Here is a 19,609-nt window from a genome sequence, read left to right on the forward strand (position 1 = left end):
GTAGCAAGTTATGCAACATCACGAAGTAAATGACCATTAAGAAGCGGCGATCGACATCAGTGGCGGAAACGCGGTGACTGGCATAAACGTTCAACCACAACAGCGCAAGGGATGCCTTAGAATCGATTCAGCAGCACCCCTTCCCCAGATGCTTGGCTGGCACACATGGCAAAGAGCCATTGATTTGAAGGACAAAGGGCAACGAAAGTAGTACACTAGTCGTGTGCACTAGGGTATGTACATACCCGATGCCCCAACACATGGTCTAAATCCGCAGCAGGCCCAGATATCCCAAAGTTGTCTGCCTGCTCCGTAACAGCATCATCGACTGGGGTCGCTCAGTCGGTTGCGCTAGTGATAGCCAGCGGTGGCGAACACAGCAAGGACGGTTTTGCAGGCCTCTCCCGGGTGTCCCAAGAAGCCCAGCACTCTCCATCTGCCTGAAGAGCCTTGACACCATCAGCTATCCGCAGGCGAATTGACTCAGTTAAACATTGTGCCACCTTGCTTCACTGGTGAAGTCAGTCGCTATTACCCCTCGGCCGTAAACCCTCACAAGCCGTCCACAGCTCGCTCGCAGCGCCGCCGCGTGTGCCGCTCGATTTGGCTTTGACCGACTGGCAGAAATCCGAAGGACGCGAAGCCATGAGCATGCACGCAAAGCCATGAGCGTGTCATAGATGATCGCAAGGGAGCTCCACCTCTATGCTCGTCACGGGGATATTAACCGTAACTAAGCTAAAACTTGGCTTCAGAAAAACGTGTACCTATGATTCGCTACTGGAAGTTGCTCCAAAAGTGGGAACGATGTAACGCGCCCGTCTGACGACGGCATAGGGTCGGCCAAATAATATCAAAGAGCTTTTTGGTTATTCTCGACCACCCAACATGGGATATGGCGTTGGCTGTTCAGATCGTCAGTCATGGATGGGGATGAAAAGCACCACCCACATCCCATTATTGCCTGCCGGACTGAGGGTTCCCCCGAACTCTTGCATATAGTAAATAACAGATGCGATTCTTGTGTGGCGACATGCATGCAAGCAGTTCGACAAGGAAAGAACGAGAGATAGTGGACGGGACACTTGCACTTCCCCTGAATGAATGCGGGCGTTCACGGGTCAGCTCAGAAATGTAGAAGGCACCAATTTAAACATCCCGATCACCTATGCGACTCACCAACACAAAGTAAAAGAAGAAAGAAAATATACTGCACGTCTCAGTTCCCTTCGGCACACCGGCTTGCCGCTGATCTGCAATCCACTGCCGAATGTGACATTTTTAGAGGCGAAAAAAAGTGTCATTCCATGGTGTCGACGCGCGGGGGCGGCGACTGCGGGGCATCTGCGCTAGAGCCTTCTGAAACTGACAGAGGCTCACTACCTTGCTCACCGGAAACGCCGCCGGCGCGCTCCACACGTGTCACCGCACTTCCACCCTGTGTGGCTGTTGTCTCGTCTGGCACTGACGAGGTAGTACTTGCGGTGGCCGCAGCGGAGATGGAGGGTTGTTTCGTCTCACTGGTCGCCTCACTAGGGACCGCAGCCCAGGATTCATTCACACACTGCTGGACTCGTCGATTGTATTCGCGCCGGTTTTCTGCGTAGAGCCGCGCGGCTTCCTGGTTAGCCGGACTGCTTGGGTTCGGATCGCTCAGCAGTGACTGCAGCACGCACCCAAGGCGAAAACTGACACTAGAAAGAATTAAAGAGTCGCTCTCACCATTATTTGGGGACAGCAATATATCACGGGTCTGTTGGCTTGCTGACAGAGCGTCGCTGGGGCTGCCATTTTCACAACTTGCTACAAGATAACGCATTTAGCTTCTGAGGCATGTGAAAGGGTACTCTAATTCACGAAACACGTACGCGAGGTGACATCACAGCTAAAATTGGCAGGCATCTACCATGCGCGGTACGTATCTGCAGTTTTTTGCCTAAGAAGTGAAGCGACTGTAACGCCTGTGCGTTACATGGACCCTGCCAGTGCGATCTGATACATACCTGGATTGACGTGAGAATGGCTGAAATGTCGTAGATTGGACTCCACTGCGTCTGGAGAATATCTAGACAGATATTGCCATCGTTATATACTGAAGGCACACACACAGACCAGCACGCAGCCTACAGTCGAGTGGAGCGAAGCGAGGGTGCACATTTCATCCTACCTGCAAAATAGTTTTCGGGTGTTAGGCAAGCAAAATAGACACTCGGCTGAATCCGCACACTGGCCGCCCCCCCAAGCAACAAGTCCCCTAGGAGCAACGAGGAAGAACGGGTATCGCGGCAGCTACCTGTTCTTCGGACTGGTTCCGTTCGGAACCAATCCGAACGGCCTCCAGTGAAATCCCAGTGCCTCAGGGCGACCTCCTTACCATTAGGATGGAAGAGCTTGGACAAGAATCTCACTAGCGGAGGGCGGTTTGGATACTCGTTACTAAAGATCATTTCCAGCTGAAAAGTACCTGTACCAGCAGCAAGTTGCGGGGGTCCAAAGACAGACACAAGGATAACACGAGAAGACAGAAAAAGGCCATGACAAATTCGGGGAGGTAGCTTTTTACAAAAGAAACTGTCAACTCCCCAAGAAGTCATGCTGTACGTGCAACCCAGACGAGATGAAGTAGGAAAAATGAAACGGGTGTCGTCTAATAACGACACAGAGTGCTGAACGAGGCTGACGAAAGATAACTCTTCGCAATGAAGAAGCGGCAAGCGTTCTAGCCCAGCACCCCCCCCCCCCCCCGCCCCCCCCCCCCCCAGCATGTATCTGGTGTACTCTGTCTCGCTACAGGAAAGACGAAATAGTTCACCTCCTTCCCATGGAGTATCTTCCGGCCCGAATATCACCGCATTCCACTTCATTATGTCGTTGCCAACCGGTGCGCCATTGACGCCATGAGGAGGATCCGTCTGCAACTTCCGGAAATCGCGGATCAGCCGCTTCCTCTGCAAAATAACGTTGGTAGACACAACGCAGTGGCGTGTGGTAGCGGCAGTCGCGCCGACAAGCACCTGGATGGTGACATTCCGTACTGTAATTGCGAAAACAGGCCACATGCGAACGCGACAGTGACAACAGTTGAGAGGTACGGCAGAGAGGAGCCGCGGGCAACCGTAAAAACGGAGGAAGTTCCGACTGATGGGTATAGCGCACTCCCAGCACCAGGTCTCCGGGGCAGTGTCTTCGCTCTTCGCCTGTCTACCCTCATCCTATGTTGTATACGGAAGGGTTTGAAGAACTCGTCCTCGAGGGCCGTTGATCATACTAACGGTCACAAACTATGTCAGCCGAAGAGGGTGGATGCGATTCCTCGATAGAAGCAACTCTTTCCACGGAATGCAAATACGTTCACTCTCGGGTGACAAATACGTACGTACACAAACAGTACAATAACGTTCCACGGCGACCACCGTGCCGCCTACCACGGGTGCCATGGCAACGCGTGATGCACGCGGAAGCGCTCAACCTTTCCGCGCCTGCTCCTGCTAAATCATGAAGTGATATGGCGTTGCCGCACACTAAGGCTAAAGCCTTGTAGACTATGCGAGCGAGACGGGACATTTTCGAACAAAATGCACACCTTCTACCACCGCTGATCGTGCGGTAAAAACCACTCGCCAATAACCACGAAGCATTCAGCTTCGACCATGTTGCACAGTGGGGCTGGCGTTAGCTATTTGGAGGAATAACGTCTGAAAAACACAGCGGTGCGCAAAATCCAGACAGGTCCACGCGGCATGCTATCGACAAACTGGCCAAACGCCTCTTTTTACACTCGTCGTCCTGACTGGCTTACCGCATGGCTCGACATCTTTTCGCAGGGCTGGACGAAAAACAAGGTATGGCCGAACAGGAGGCACAAACAAAGGCGTCGAACGTTCTCCGAGACTCAATATTAGTGACGGGTTGGCATAACGAAATACTTATTATCTACTCTCTAGTGGAAAGCAGTCGAAACCGACGAGCTTGCAATATCTGGCATGCGACCATGCGCGCAGTCCAGCAAAGAAGGGCGTGATTCCCGAGTCATCGGGCCTCCTCTAGACGCGACGCCGCTGGTCGCGTTTTTTCACATGCGTCTCCTGTGCAGATCCACGGCAGACGTGCGGTAATCGGTCCACGCTTTACCCTGTAAGACTCAACACCAAAAATGACCACTAGGTGTCGTCGTCGTCTCCCGACGGCGCATTTCACAATGATACGGTGGGGTGTGTCTACAATCACAGTCGCGGCTGTGCCACAGCGGACGCAAATTGTGGCATGCAGGCGGACGAGACACGAGTAGTCATTGATACGGCATGAGTTGGACCGCTCAATGGGTGATCGGTGAACGGGTTCGTTGTGATTACTTCTTCGCGTCAAAGACGTTTGAACGGCGGTACTCGCGAGCTTCCTCGCTTGCGGATGACACGTTTATTACATTTTAAGTTCATGTTACGTGGGAATCAAGGATAGACTTGTTTTAGCGCTCCGTTCCGCAGCGCTCCGTAACCGCGAAGGCTTCGCACAGCTTTTCAATGCCACAATCCGATAAAACACTTTCATGCACTACGTGTCATCATTAGAATGTCAGAGGAACTTTGAACCAAAATCTGGAACGCGTGTGTGAAACCCAGATATGCAAGGCGAGCGGAAGCCAGCTAACTCAACGCCGCTAATCATACGTGACGATTGGAAGGACTCTTGCTGCACTACGCATGCTGTCGTTCGTAACTGTTTTCTCTTTTGTACACGTTTTTTAACCGTTCGGAAAGAAATATGCTGTGGGTCCATATATTTTGGTTTGCTAATAGGTGACGGCGTTCAGAGAGGCAAGGGCACTGGTGCTGATGTTGTTTCCTTCGCCTACACTCGGCAGCTCCCCTGACGCTGCCACGCTGGATCCACAGAGGCGTTCCCAAAACGATAGAGATTCTCGGAGCGTTGCGCATACATTAGACCTGCTCCGTAACTGGGTTAAAGTTTGTTCCCTCAGAACTCTCGCCGGCTCGGTTGCGAAATTTTGCCGGAACCCCAGCAGGATCACGTTGCCGGGGAAAAGCACTTCAGCTGCGGCGACGGTCGTGTCTGCCGGATCGATCGAATGGAGTGTTTGTAAACGCTTGCGCCACAGACAAACCTTGTATGCAGCGAGCTACACCAAGCGGTCCTGGCAGCGTACTCTTTTCCCCGCCGGCGTCCTCAGCCCATCTGCGGGGTCAGAGTGATTCACTCGCCCGCAAGCAGAATGACGGATGGTCGGTGTCGCATGGGCCGTGCGCACCGCCTCGAGTAAAAACTAGCCTCCAGTGGCCAGCCGGACCGGATTATCGGGCAAACACTATAGCGATCAAGTCCTGTTCAGTTAGGCGTAGTGGAACTCGCTTCATTACAAGAGAACTACCTGGGACGGCTCCGCCACCAGTTCTGCTTTCTGCGGGGCACGACCCCTCCACTATGATTTACAAAGGGCATGACCTCGGACAGTGGAGGCAAATAGTTTGCGCAGAGGCTCCGCAGCTGGCACCACAACTCGTGTCAGTGTTTGTGCTTCATTGTGTGTAGCAGGAAATATGCCAAAGCACGGACTAAGGCATAGTCGCTGCAGAGACCGATCTTAATCACACGTAAGGGGCAGACACGTCGAGATACGAGCCGCTAACCCTCCCAACATCACATATCAGAGCGAAACAGTCACGGTGCGGACCAGAGAATGCCCAACAGCAACATCCCCAGATCCTAGGGCTTGAGCACTTGTCAATGCGGCAAGAAGCCGCCCTTCCAGCCTGCGCAGTAACGCCCCATCCTCCGGCTGTAGTAAGTCCTGCACTCGGCGCAAGACTTTCGAGAAAGCAAGTCGCGCGACCTCGTCCTGCCCAGCAACCCCAGTCTCCGTATTGCCACTAAACGAGCTCTGCAAGCAAGGCGACACATAAAAACAAAATTGAATCTCTTACATCCTTACGGTCGCCCAGTACCATCAGCAAGGCGCGTGCATCATGAAAAGGGCTACCCGTTAGCACGATCATGCTCTGCAAGTCCTCCCTTCCAACGCTGTTATCGAAGCAGGTGCGAAAGAGATGGAAAAATCCCCCCTTCTCTGCGCCCTGTAGGAAAGAGGTGCGAAGCAGCTGACGCATGCATGCACTGGGCACCAAGCGGCTGCAGTCACATCTGCGGCGACCAAGGACCAGCTCTTTGTGCATGCGGTTCTTACGGAAAGTTCTGCGTCAACAAGGACTGTGACGAAGTCTAAGAGGAGTTCAAGAGGCGGAGCCTTTTCACATTCCTGCTGTGTTTGCTGACGGGGCGGAGCATTAAGGTACTGCTCCAACCAGGAGAGGACCTGCTGCAGAGTCTGTAACGCGGTGTCCGACCGCTGTCCTCTTTCGCGGGAAAAGAGTTCCTGGAAAGCTTGGACCAGAAGCGGTTTTGAGAGATGAGGGGCGCGATGTAAGACAACTGGCAGAAACGCCTTCGGTCGCCAGTGGATTAGACGAACGACGTCACGTTCCTGCGAATGCCAGACAGACACAACCTACACCGTTGCTCCTGAATGTGGTAAATCGCTAACCAGCCCGCCCGGCACCGTCTTGTGGCATGGGCACGTCTGGAAAACAGGACAGACGACCTCCGCGCCTTGCCACCAAAAGCGGACTCTCTACTTACGTGGATACTCGGATCCATACAGCAGCAAACAGCAGCTTTCTGTAGCCGATGCTGTATTAGAAAAGAGACAAGACCTGCAGATGCCGACAAAATGCCTTTCTGAAGAAGGCGGCACGTCCACTTCTCTGCAAACAAAAACACAAGCAAGCACGTGGGAGGTATGTTGTGGAGTCTCCCCCTTTCTTGGAATCTCTGTTTGCCAAGCTATGAATGCAACCGGATAGCCCATCTGTGGAAGACGTACCTATCTCTTTCAAGTCCTGACACTTGTTTAACAACACACGCGACGATACGGTGGACTTTGCCGATGCCTCTTCCGGCAGCCTCGTTGACTGGCAAAAGCTGAATAAGTTCCTGCACAGCAGGCGATCCCTGTCGTTTGTAACTCCCGCCGCAGCGAGGAGCAGAGAGTCCCGTTTGGACGCGACCGCATCAATTGCTTTGGCGTTGCTGCTCCTACTAGCTCCTTGGAAAGTCGTCGTGGCCAGAGCTCCTGTACGATGTCAGACGCACGTTCTCACACAGTACCATACACGAAGCCACACGCTCCGGTGCCTTGTTACGAGTAAGAGGCCTAATCACTTTGGCAGCTAAATGACAGTTGCAGAGCACCTTGACACAGTCATCTTATCAGCCCACAAAGCATCCCCCGCAGCGGCACGCGGGACATAGCCTGAAGCCCACATAATATAGGGCTTGCGTACTGAACCCCCGTGGAGTATGCCTGACAACAAATTTCTAACTAAGGCGTAGCTGACAGATTATCATCCTGTACATATTCTGTTCAAGACCAAATTCCTACGTGTAGCCCGAAGAACTGCGTCACAGACCCTATAGTAAAAGCAAGCTCCTTCGTTGAGTTTCACATTCTTACCAACAGCATTGGAAGCGCGGATCGACCGAACATGAAGCGGAATCGAGAAAACGGCGTTTTTCGTGTGCCAAATGAGGGCCACCACACACGGGTGGTTGCTGTCCAATCCCGTCGTAAGCACTATCGGCTGAAAACATAGACCCCACTCAAAATGAATCTTCCCTGTATTTGCAAAGAGCGCTCGAAAACGGAGTACCGCTGCTCAATAAAAGAATGCCACTAACGGTAGAAAGATACGCACATAAACAGCAACGAAGACCTGTTGAAGCTGTTGCGGCGCGTAGGATGGAGGCTATTTCGCTGTCTCGAGAGAAAGGGAAGATGTGCTTCCATGTCTTTCGCGAACCGCGAACCCCTCGATGCCACCATTCACCCATCATCGTTGTTGACACAGAGGAAACGGGAAGCCCGGCACAAAATGATACTCGCGTGAACTACAGTACCTGCTGCAGAGAGCCCAAGGACCACTGCCACCGTTACTCAGATCGGCAACAGTAATAAGGGCCAACCGGTCTATTCCACTAATGCACGTACCGTTTTTCCGGCCGCCGACGAAGGCAGCTCAACGCGGAACACGGCAGAGCAAGGCGCGCCCCAGGTCGTCTCCCGAAGTACAAGCCTGCAGGAGGAGTCCGCCTTGCTCCACTGCCATTCCAAGCACAAGCCCGCGTTCAACAGCAGCACGCCTCCGCGCGATTCCTCTCCTCTTGAGGCGGAGAGTAAGCGACGGAATCGCTTGGCCGCTGCAAACGAGCATGTCGACCGGTGGTACGAGAGCACCTGGCCAAGCAAGCAAAACACGAGGCAGTCGCCATCTGAATTCACCAGTGAGTCATTTCAACCTACTAATACGAACCGCCGAAGCATACGCACCCAAAACCAATCACGACCTAAAACTCCACTCTACACTGACGGCCGATGATCTGGCGCGGATAATTTCGTTTCCTACAGCAATTACAGGCATGAGCGCCATCTACGGTGCCACAGTCGTCACGGATTGCAAGGCAATAGTACTCCCGCTACGCCATAAGCGAAAAAGCAATATACTCATCATTAGCAGCATTATATAGGAGGTGTCCGAGCGCGCGGCTACTGCGGTGCACCGACCACGACAATACAAACCTCTTAGTCTCCCCTTGGCACATGAACCAAAAGCACCACGAATAAACGCGAAACAAAGGAGTTCCCACCCTCTGAAATAATAACTCCTCGTCAACCTCGCCCTCCTCACCTAGCATGCTTTATACCTACCATGTCGTTTCACTTGTGCCACTACAAAGGCTCACCTTGAACTCGGCACCATCGTCGGCAGTCAGCAGAACAGCTCGCTCGTTCTCCTCTGTGCGCCCGCTTGAACCGCCACATGGCGAGTCAATCGATTTGGTCGCCAATGCCTTCTCATTCGAAGTGCAGAACAGAGACACTCTTGCCCCTAGTGCCGGTTGAGCGCACATTCGAAGCCGCCACACGGAGCCAGTATCCTCTGATCTACGTCTAGCGAGCACGGGGAGCAGTTCTGCCTCGCACTTTCCAAACCGAGCGTGTTCGGTGGGGGCGGGCGAACCAGCAGCTAGTTTAAAGGACTTGCCGTCTACAACAATATCCAGTGGTGCGTAGACACAGTTACCAATGTCGCCGTCCAGAGTGATGAATAGGACAACCCGCATGCGACCATCTTCAGGGGATGTGTCACTGACTGCAAGTTGGCATGCACCAGGGCTTGCCTTGACCTTATCAGCTCCCTGCAAGCTCTCTTTTCTTTTGTCTTCACACGACTGCAGGCTCCGTCGTCCTTCTAAGCCTTGCGTGCCTGACAAGTAGTGGCTCAGTGAGCAGCTGGAAAGGATGGCAAGCGGGGAGCAGGACACCAGGTGGCACCTCAGTTCCTTCCCATGGCCAGGGGGATGATCGCCTTCAACCTTAGCCTGCTTTCTGGCAACCGAAGTGATTGCGATACACAGCTGGCATCCATTCGAACTAGCGCCAGAAAGCTGCGGGAGCGGAGCCACATGAAGAACGTCTTCCTCAATCTGATTCACAGGAGACATTGCGCAGAGATAAGAAGGGCGAAATATGTGGGTGCAGTTGTTTCCGCGCAACTTTCGTTTCCGCATAGCGTTTCTACCGGAGTAACAACGCGAAGCCACGCCCCCGACCGCCCCACAATCTACAAATCGCTGCTGCACTCACCGAGATGTAGCCGTCTTCCTTCAATCCGAAGTCACCAACCATACAATCCAAGGCGCTCAGCCTGTGTAACTCTTTGCCGCGTGGCAAAATAAAGGTAACGGAACCTGTAGGGGCAGTTGAATATCTCTGAACAGAGCCTTCAGAACTGTCGCATTCGTCCCGCGGACGCTTTCTACCGCCCCCAGATCTCCTCGTCGCGCTGCATGCTGGTGTTTTCGAACGGAAGACGCATCCTCCTTTTTCGCTGATACCTCGACAGGAACCAGGTAACGTATACACCCGGGTGGACGTGTGAAGGTGAGGCTGAACAGACGACCGCATCACGGCATTGGCACACCAGGACCACGCCATCCTGCAGCAGCGGTAGCCAATTGTACGTCTACACAAAAAAGAGTACTGCAAAACTCGGCTGAAGGTATGTGGGAAAAACAGGCGAATCTGCGAGGCAGAGGTCGCACAAACCCGACCACAACGGATACAGAATCTGGATTGGCAAGACTTCACCCCCCGTGCAGCGGCTCGGGAAAAATTACCACTGGCGACATATCAAAGCCATGATCACCGGCTTCCCTGTGTGATATAAAATCCAGTTCGCGTGTGGCTGCACGAGACAGTCTCTCGCGATGTTCCACATGGCTGAAGGCGTACGTGAATATCGGGACGGTCTGGAACAAGCACGCCCGGATCACGATACAGCGGTAAGCAGGCTGGAGAAGCAGCTTTCCTCGCGTTGTGATCTGGCTTATACGTGTGCTGTCGCTGTGGACGGCCGGCCGCCCACGAAACACAGGCGAAGCCAGCGGTGGGCGTGGTGTCTTCATTCAACGTAGTTCTTCGCCGCTTGCGCCGGCTGTGACTTACCCCAACCTCCTTCAAGACGTGAGCCTTCGTATCGTAGAAAAAAGTGCTGCTCAGGTCTCCATCGGCACTCAACGTCCCCAAGGGCAAATAAGGTCCTGATCGGTTGTCAGCATCTAATACGCACAAGACGGGAAGCACATCCGCATCTCGTTGTGGGGCTCCGTTCGCCCCATCAGCAGACGGAAGGTCCAGATCATTGTCGCCTTGTGCCTTGATCGTGGATGCCGCACGAGGGTCGTGTTCGGTCTTCATATTGGGTTCAGCAGGGGTACCCACTTTCGTCATGCAAGAGGAGCTTTGAAGCCCGTCGAGTGCCTACACCCTCCCTTAAATCCGAAGGTTTTATCCGCGAACGATGTAAATTGCACAGCTCAATCAAGAGGTATATGTAGCGTGGTACCACCTCCGGGGATACCACATTCACAGGCAGACTAATGCGGCGGAAGAGGCATGCCGTGGCACGGCAAAATGGGCCCTGCCATAAGTTCGAGGAGCTGTCGCCTGGATCATGGCATGGAAGCTCGCCAGCACCGGCAGTTTCATGAGTAATTAAGATCTCTACGTGATGCTCAGGCTACTTGTGGATACAGAAATAGAGGTTGCAGAGGTATAAACCTCGCCTCCCCCCCCCCCCCCCCACATGGCTTTGTGAAAGTCAAGCTGCATGCTTTCCACAAAGTAGTTGCATGCGCGTTTGCATGCATACAAACTCGTCGCAGGCTCATCCGCTTACAACAACTAACTCACGTGCTAATGTGAGTTACCAAAACACGCAAACATGATTTAGCTACTGTTCTTCTACATTCGGATAGCCTGGTATCGAACTGCCATTTTTCCGGATATATGTGGCAGGGCGACAGGGGCGTGTGACCGTTGGGCGTTGGGAACCAGGGACGCCCTTACGGCTACCGCGGGTGTGTATCAAGCACTGCAGACGGTTCTCAGGGAGATCCTATTAAAGAGAGGACCGGCGAAAGCACCCTGCTGGAATGACGCGCGCTTTGGCATTTGCAAAGGCTGTGAGGCTGTGTTTGCTTAGCATGCTTGTCCCTCTAGTCAAGGAGGTACAACAAAGTTGACACTGTGTGGCCGACAGCATTGTCCTTGCTGATGGAGGCACAACCACTACAACCACCTCCGCGCAGTAAACGTAGCATTCGGGCCCGTCTTGTGCGTGATGATGGTACAAACACGGGTGCATGACAGGCGAAGATGGAACACTCGCCCGTCTTGTCGCACCGCGACCGCTGTAGCGACAGTACAGTTCGAGGCGCTGCAGCACCCCTGATGCGGTAAAAGCACTGTCACGGGTTCTGTTCTTGAATTAGAGCGGAGGGATAGTTCACAATGTCGCTGAGGCTGATTTTACTTGTTTCTGTGTCTTCCCTAGCCATTACTGCGGCTTGTGCGCGGCACCACGCAGCACCACATGCGCTGGGGAAGCATGTGCGCGGGCGCGCAGGATGCCGTGACGCCGTATGCTCACGTTTTCTGCAACAGATTGGTATGGGATGAAGTAGAGAGCATTCACCCCTCTTCGGATACAATGATGATCTACGCTGTCAGGAAGTGTCACTGAAGGGCCTCTCTCGCCCCCTGCAGTCGAAGGTGCAGCTCTCGCTCCTGCTGCCCCGTTTCCTGCGCCTGTCATAGCTGAGGCCCAACCCGCACCTACACCAGCACCAGTAAACTTGGAGGATATTGTAGGCATTCCTTTGTAATCTATCACATCCTGTGGAGGCTCACGAATGGCATGCAAACAGGAGACCGTCCAGAATCAGGTGGCGGAAAAACTGAAAGAAGGTACGGCGACGCTGAAGGGTTGTGAGTTATCTGGTGAACTTGCCACGCGCCACAGCTGACGCAATTGGCTCTAAGTTGGAAGAAGCCGTCAATGTGAGTCTTATTCGAAGTGGAAAGAAATTGAACGCGCCCATAAAATAAATATGCAGGAGCTGAATAAAACGGCAGGGGCGAACGAGAGAAAGGTGTGGTGGACTCAGACGTCATATTGTCAGTGAAACGATCTTATTGCCCGATCTGGACAGGGAGTGGATTACTCCACGACCCTCATAAATCCGCCCCATCCAGCACCAGAAGCGACTATAGAAGCGGCAGCAGAAAGTGTAAGCCCCCAAAGTCAAAGCAGTACACTTCCCTCGGCGTCGACTCTCCGTTTCACAGGCACTCGAAGGGGCAGGCGTCGAAGCAGCAGGTACACAGACATGGGTTCGACCGCGAAGCGGCTATGTGAAAGTCCGGCTTCTTACAGCCCCCTCTTTGTACACAGCCCCCGTCGTGGTACTGCTCTCACCCGAACCTAGCTCGATGTGAGGCAATGTCGGAACTTTTCACCAGTTAGATCCACCAGCCGCGTTTCAGGGAGAAGCTCGAGTTTGCGAGAGCTATAGCATGTCGCGGAAAAATGAATACAGCTGAAATGCGGGCTATCCGGACTGCGAAATTAGCTGAAATGGCTGCTATAAAGGGGACAACCAGTGCCCAGCTCGAAGAAGAGATCAAGGATGCGGAGGCGCGGCTCGAGGAGGTTGGTCGCTGAATCGCGTCTAAACAAGCGGAATCATGAAGCTGCTTTCAGTCCAAAGCGTCGAGGCATAAACTTCAAGAAGAACTACGTCAAATCACTTCCAACGCAGCCGCCGGAGCTGCAGTAAGCAGACATGCTCAACTAGTTTGCTTATAAAATTCACGTGTCGTTTGCGTCGTCCAGTCGAAGGCAGATATGGTCTTCTTGAAAGATGATTTGAGACTAGAAGACGAGAAGATCAAGGTCATTTTAACCAAATTGCAGAACATGCAAGATCGCCTCGCGAAACTCCGCGCCAAGGAGGCTCAAGCGGAGGGGACCTTCTCCGCAAGGGGCGCAAAGCAAGTGAGGCCGCTTCCCTAAATATTCATTTTTTTACTACCTGAGCTCGTGCGCTGTGCAGGTAAAAGGCCGAATACGATCAAGCAAGCAGAAGGAAGACGACGAAGAAGAGGAGGAAGACTAGCAGTTATCCGTGTTGCCAACCGCTTGACCATTGAAACAACGAAAACCCGTCGCCAGCCAACCACGGAGAACCAGGCAATTGTTTCAAACGAGTTCCCTTTTTTAAAAACTCGCTTCCGAAATTGGTCGGCTGGCATATTCCAGTTTAATGATGAGGAACTCCAAGTTTCTCGTTGGACCACGAGAAGTGCCCGTGTTCGCTAGTCACCAATTCCTTCTACTTTAATGGGGTTTTACACCACTTGCTGGCTCGCCATTACTGCGCTCCCTTGACAGGGCTATTAGCTTACTTCAGAGCATACAGAGACAGTAGTGCTGCCAGCTGGCGCGTCTCTGAGGGAGTGGCAGTGCTTTCAGCCACCTTCGATTCAGTTGTCTTTCCAAAGAAGTGCAAAGGGCTCAGCTGCGAGCGGTCGCCTGGTATTTGACGACACTTCTCTGTACGACGTTCGCTCAAACTGAATTAAAAAAAAGTTCGACAGCACTATGTGGCAGTTTCAACTATTTTATCCCCCCCCCCCCGCGCCTGTCCCTTGCCAAATAATTACTGGAAACCATACTCCACTTCAACCAGTGACACATGGGCTCCAGTTTTTTTCTCTAGCCGAGAGCACCATGTCGAGGCATCAAGCCAACCAACCAAAAGAGGTGCCTCTTGCCAAAGATCCCTGCCCTTACACCCTCCTGCTTCGGAACTAACACCTTATCCTGGCGCTGGCCTCCGTCAGGCCTTATCGTCGAATAATATGCAGTCAATCTGTCCGAAAGTGGAGTGACGAGAGCATCACAGGCAGTGGGGTACGCAGATACGATTACCGGGGCTTTGCCCATCGCTGACGGTGCAGCGGAGTCGCAGACAGCACTGTCACCTTGACATCGCTGCTCTCGGGGGGGCATGCGTTTCCCCTCGAACGCGCTTTTGAAACTGATGGTTAGGCAGCTGGTAAACGCTCTTCACATGCAGTCTTCTTTGTCCCGGCTGCCACAGTATAGTCGTGGTCTTCTCCGCAAAGTATGTACAGAAGATTGTACGCGTCTTCGAAATGTCGGCTTATAACATTGAGCTTGTGGGCTGGAACCACTTGGCTCGAAGCCTCTGCTTGATTCAACATGGTGTCCCCCATCTCTTCGTAGAGCCAAGCCAATGTGTACGACGCCAATGGCATGACCTGCAAAGAAGAATACGAGATTCACAGCGTAGAGACGTGCACACAGCATTAATTGGCACGCATCTTGCTCCTCGCCAGGAAGCACGCTCACAGTCCCGCAACTTCGTACGAAAGCTTACCTGCCAGACGTATTTGATACGTTCCATCTGATGAAACGCGGCCGACTCATGGTTGCCCGCGTCGCGGTAGCCCTCGAAAAGTATTGTGTGCAGCTGCACAACAAAATGTGAACACATAGAGTTAGAGTTGAGCTTCTGCTGGTATTCATTGAGGTATGAAAAATCTGCTGAAGGAAATTCTTACCTGATACAAAACCCAGTGCTGCGCGAACACTCGTGTGGCCTGGTTGTATACAAGCTCCGCGTCGGGCATATCAGACTTGTCTGTCTCCGCCAATCGGTCCACGTAAGCTTGTTCGAACTCGAGATACTCTTGAATTGTTTCTTGGGTAGGGAATGCTTGACAAATCGTGCATGCGCTTGACGTCGTAACCTGGGCGCAGCCACGTGGAAACGACACAGTTGGGAGTGACCCCCGTGTGGGAGTTACGACAGAAAATCTACATAGCAGTCGTCGGCATTTCCACGTGGTGTCACTTACCCCGTCATCTGTCTTGAAGAACATCGCGCCGGTGCCACACAGAGGGCATCTGAATCCTCGGGCACTATCAACGGGCGCCGAGCAGCGGATGCACTGGCACGTGAACAACCAGCCATACACCTTATCTCTTCGCACATTTGTCGACTTGAACAGGTCATCATCCCCGATGTACGAAATAGTCAGCTCGTCTCCTGCTTGCAGCTTGACGCGGGCGCGTAGAATGAATGCATCATCTTCTCCGTAGTGCCAACACGCCGACGCTCTGCAACTGTGTGCCATCATGCTGATGCGGTTGTACAGAACCAGCCCGTGCTGCTCTGTGTGGTGGCCGAAAGAATTGTACCTCCAAACCATCAGCATGCGCTCGTAGAGTTGAGGATGAATGTCGAGGCCTGCCCTCTTCATGACCCTGATGACGTCATCGCTAGGCGGTCTGTCAGGGTCAGGAACCCACTTGTCAAGGCATATATTCTTTTTCTCGTCATCAAGCATCGTCAGACTGCAAATCGCTGCCAAGTGCCACACTGGGGGCAATTCAAAAGCTTCTTCTTCGTTCAATTCGCTGAGTAAGGCCCACAGCTCTTCATCGAGCGATGGAATCGCCACAAGGACAGGGGTTTCGACAAAGATTATCGAGCCAGGCTCGAGGTCGTGCTTGGTGTACAAGCACCGTCCTTTGCCTGGGACGTGCTTAACCTGCACCTTCGCAGCAATCTGCGGCAGCGTGTAGGGAGCTAACGGATTGGCAGGAGTGGCTACCTCCTCTACTTGCCCCTCTTCTCCCTCGTAGACATCTTCCTCCGCTGCTTCCTCATACTCCTCCTCTCCCGCCTCTGCCTCTTCTTCTGCATACTCATCCTCTGCCTCAACTTCCGCCTCCTCATACGCCTCGCCTTCATTCCAGTCTGCCTCGGCCGCTTCCGCGTCGGCGCCCTCCCCTTCGTAGCCGTATTCTTCATAGGCGTATTCGCCGCCATCCTCTTCTGCCTCTTCTGCAGCTCCGGCCTCCTCTTCTTGCTCACCCTCCTCCCCCTCTTGGCCGTGGTGGTAAGTGTCATCATAGTAGTATTCTTCCTCACCTTCAGCACCGTCATAAGCGTACCCTTCATCAGCCGCCTCGGCATGTTCGTCTCTGTCCTCTGCAGCGTCTTCGGCCCTGTAATAGTCGTCATATTCGTTCGCATATCCCTCGTCCTCTCCAGTTTCGTCGAGGACTTCAATTTCACCAGCTTCCTCTCCCTCCGGAGACGCTTCACCGTAGTCATCACCGCTCACTTGAGTGGTGCCTTCGCTTTCCTGCATCCGGTGTAACTTGTACGGCGAATAGTCCAGTGTGGCACCCCTTGCCCATGATTCTTCATCGAAGTCCAGCTCCCGCCTTTTTAGGCTGTCTGTATGTTCAAGCGGCGCACGAGCGTTTCGTGCCCGCGTGGCCATTCCACGGACATGGTCGAGTAGGTTCCGGGTGCCTACCAGTCCGCCCGTGGAGTATTTCTGAGAAACACGACGGCTCATGTTGTCAAGCCAAGAAGCGGAGTAGCGCGGTTCGCAAATGTGCGGACTTGGGCAGAAGTCACTGTTGAAAAAACGCGAATCGCGCGGACGGCAGCTCCAGCATGAACCTTTTCCAGTTATACGCACCTCCACAAGCGTGGCCTATGGAAGTAGTTATCGGTCTTGTGCACCCTAGGAACACCATAAAATCATGTCTCCCTGCTCTCGATAGAGACTCTGACACCGCGGAGGCGCGCCACTGTCTGGGAGAAACCAGCAGACAAAAAGAAACGCATTTGACAGCGAGTTCACAGGAAGCGGAGAAAACGCGGCTCCTCTTTTCGGCAGCCTCCAGAGACAACGAATTTCATGCGTTTGCCTGCCGGTGCCTGATGTGTAGAAGCTTTGACGCCAGGAACAAGACGCGCGGCCACGACGCCTCTCCACGCAGTGGCTTGCACTCTGGAAAAACGGAAAAAAAGTCACCGAGGGTCATCAGATGCGAAAGACAAAAGACTGCGAGATTCGTGTGGAAAAACAAGGGAATTTGCTCGCAGCAGTTCTAATCAAAGGAATTTGAATAACGGGGAGAATGAATTCAGACGAGCGGGAGTGGTTTCGTCCTCCGAGCTCACGAGCTGCCGGTAAGTCGTCCTGCAGCGCGCGCGCCAGCCGAAATATATCCGCTCGACGCGATACGCAAGGTTCGCTTATATCACTCGTTGCTTGCTTGAATGTCATGCCTCACCACGTGAGAAATGTGCTGGGTTCCTTCTGCAGGCCGTTTCCCGATTGTCAAAAAAAATGTCTTCTCAGTATGTTTTCCTCTTCTGATGGCAAGGAGGTCTTGGTACCGCGCTCTGCAAAGGAATGATCGCTCGCAATGACGGCAGCCGACAAACCGATACAAGTAAGCTGAGGCTCGACAAGTTCGGGGACCATGTCCTTAGTTATCGTAGAAGACAAGCGTGCACACGAAAAAGTGGAACATCCGAAAGCGGACCAAACCCGATGGAAAGCGTATGCTGCAGGCTTGAGCTTTGGTTCCCGTTCGAGTCTTCCTTTGATCCAGTCCGAGCGGACGGAGGTGAATCCCTTCCCTTCCGTGCGCGTGAGCGCATGCGCAGCAAAGCGACCACCTCAAACGGCTTCTTTCGCTGCCGAGCGATTAAGAACATGGACGATGACGGGTGAAAGCGACTAGAGGTGGTACGGTCATTTGGGGTCATTCTCCGATGGAGACACCTTTTTTCAGCATAAATGTGCAGGCATCCATCCTGAATGAGAGCGTTAGTTTCGATAGCTCATCTCAGTTTATCGCTCTCCCTTCGTCCAGCGCGTCCCCCTTCCCTCACAGTCCAGCTGTACGACAGACGCTCCACCAGTTGCTCCCCATGAGGTAGCTCCGATGCCTCTGGTGCCGGTTCACAAACGCTGACTCACATCGGCACGACAGCATGTGCACGTGTATTCGATATCCGTGAAGAGGAAAACACAGATGCATTCGTAGACGTGCGATGATCCTGCGAGAGGGCAACCACAAGATCCCCGAGCCCCAGCGAAGCTCTGCCTATCCCCCGGACGAGTCCCAGCCCTCAGTCCGCTGGGAGCCAGGCCACAGTTCTGAGAACCCCCCAACTCAGCTAGCAAGTTCAACGCAAGCCATCCAATGCTCGCTTTTACAAAAGTGCACTGTGCAGGAGTACTTGCGTTGAAACCCGGAAACGAGAGCAGGCCTTTGCCAGCAGCATAGAGAGGCACCAATGGAGAGCCATGGTGCGACAGACACGGCCTGTGCAAGCTAAGTAGTATCGTTCCAGATCACTCACTATAAATGTGGGGTTTTGCTGACGTGACATGTGTGGCCGTTCTGACGTAACAACCATCCTGCCATGACAATATCAACCACCAATCGCACTGTGAGTGCGTCCGCGATTGGCAAACGCGATCACACCTCGCTATCTTGGTCTCTAACCTTACCGTGCTGCTGCCCCCCTATACCAACAGAAGAAGCTTTTTTTTTCCACCACACGCGGCACGACATAGGCATGGTATTGTACGAACGCGCTAGGCTCTGTTCGGGGAGAAACATTGAGGGCGCTGCAGAATCCATGCGTCGGTTGTAGCTGTAGCTGGGACCGTCGACTCCCTCACCTAAGGGCATTCCAGCGTAAACCGACGTGTTCTTAAACAGTTCCGTAGTGAGAAATGCCTGGGAAGCATGCCACGTTCATTGGACCCCGATGCTTGACATCTGAAATGCTCACTAACCGGATGCTTCCACCACCCAGACTCTCCAGCATTCACGGTCCGCCGAACACGAGATCTGACGTCCGCGTGCACACCGAGCAGAAAGACCTAATATGATATATGTTTCATATTACCTGTCTCCGAGGGGTCCAGTGGTACGCAGCCGAATAAAGAGGCCCTATCACTCGCGGAGGTGCCCATATTCGCACGCATGCGGGGCTGTTCCCCCCGGAGTCAACTCGGGCGGAAATGTTGACTCCACTGCGCTCCAGGGAGCCCGACATTCGCTTCCCCGGCTCCTACGATCACAGTTAACCGTTCCTTTCAAGGTGATTTGAGAGTGCCTTCACTACGATCGCACAACTCTCCATTATATCGTCTCACTCACCGTGTCACGTGCGCTATTTGTGATCGGAAATCAGCCACCGTGAAAAATCCCCCTGGCCATGTGCTAGACTAATCGGGAAAACTGAAGGGAGTCGATTCCTCTTCTTGCCGCCGGTGTCC

General features: G+C 53.3%; 4 protein-coding genes across 4 annotated transcripts; 1 reads left to right on the forward strand and 3 right to left on the reverse strand.

Moving 5' to 3' along the window:
- Positions 1–1,300: 1,300 nt before the first annotated feature.
- On the reverse strand, positions 1,301–3,564 carry BESB_069400 (putative ubiquitin conjugating enzyme E2; the record flags this gene model as incomplete). The annotated part of the gene is made up of 5 exons (XM_029365333.1): positions 1,301–1,663; positions 2,004–2,092; positions 2,375–2,464; positions 2,813–3,034; positions 3,426–3,564. The coding sequence occupies 5 exons, from the start codon at positions 3,562–3,564 to the stop codon at positions 1,301–1,303; spliced, it is 903 nt and encodes a 300-aa protein (XP_029218916.1).
- A 2,098-nt stretch (positions 3,565–5,662) lies between these two features.
- Positions 5,663–10,861, reverse strand: BESB_069410 (uncharacterized protein; the record flags this gene model as incomplete). Its single annotated transcript, XM_029365334.1, has 8 exons — positions 5,663–5,896; positions 6,200–6,496; positions 6,652–6,776; positions 6,896–7,144; positions 7,526–7,652; positions 8,060–8,305; positions 8,812–9,555; positions 10,577–10,861. The coding sequence occupies 8 exons, from the start codon at positions 10,859–10,861 to the stop codon at positions 5,663–5,665; spliced, it is 2,307 nt and encodes a 768-aa protein (XP_029218917.1).
- Positions 10,862–11,923: 1,062 nt separating this feature from the next.
- BESB_069420 (uncharacterized protein) lies at positions 11,924–13,487 on the forward strand (the record flags this gene model as incomplete). The annotated part of the gene is made up of 10 exons (XM_029365335.1): positions 11,924–12,080; positions 12,143–12,279; positions 12,340–12,379; positions 12,435–12,472; positions 12,529–12,564; positions 12,625–12,724; positions 12,849–12,906; positions 12,959–13,124; positions 13,176–13,247; positions 13,308–13,487. 10 exons carry the CDS (start codon positions 11,924–11,926, stop codon positions 13,485–13,487), a joined length of 984 nt encoding a protein of 327 aa, XP_029218918.1.
- A 1,034-nt stretch (positions 13,488–14,521) lies between these two features.
- On the reverse strand, positions 14,522–16,873 carry BESB_069430 (apical complex lysine methyltransferase; the record flags this gene model as incomplete). The annotated part of the gene is made up of 4 exons (XM_029365336.1): positions 14,522–14,758; positions 14,878–14,970; positions 15,062–15,250; positions 15,359–16,873. 4 exons carry the CDS (start codon positions 16,871–16,873, stop codon positions 14,522–14,524), a joined length of 2,034 nt encoding a protein of 677 aa, XP_029218919.1.
- Between the last annotated feature and the right edge of the window lie 2,736 nt (positions 16,874–19,609).

The sequence above is a fragment of the Besnoitia besnoiti genome, chromosome VI (genome assembly GCF_002563875.1).
Source record: "Besnoitia besnoiti strain Bb-Ger1 chromosome VI, whole genome shotgun sequence".
NCBI classification, from domain to species: Eukaryota; Apicomplexa; class Conoidasida; order Eucoccidiorida; family Sarcocystidae; genus Besnoitia; species Besnoitia besnoiti.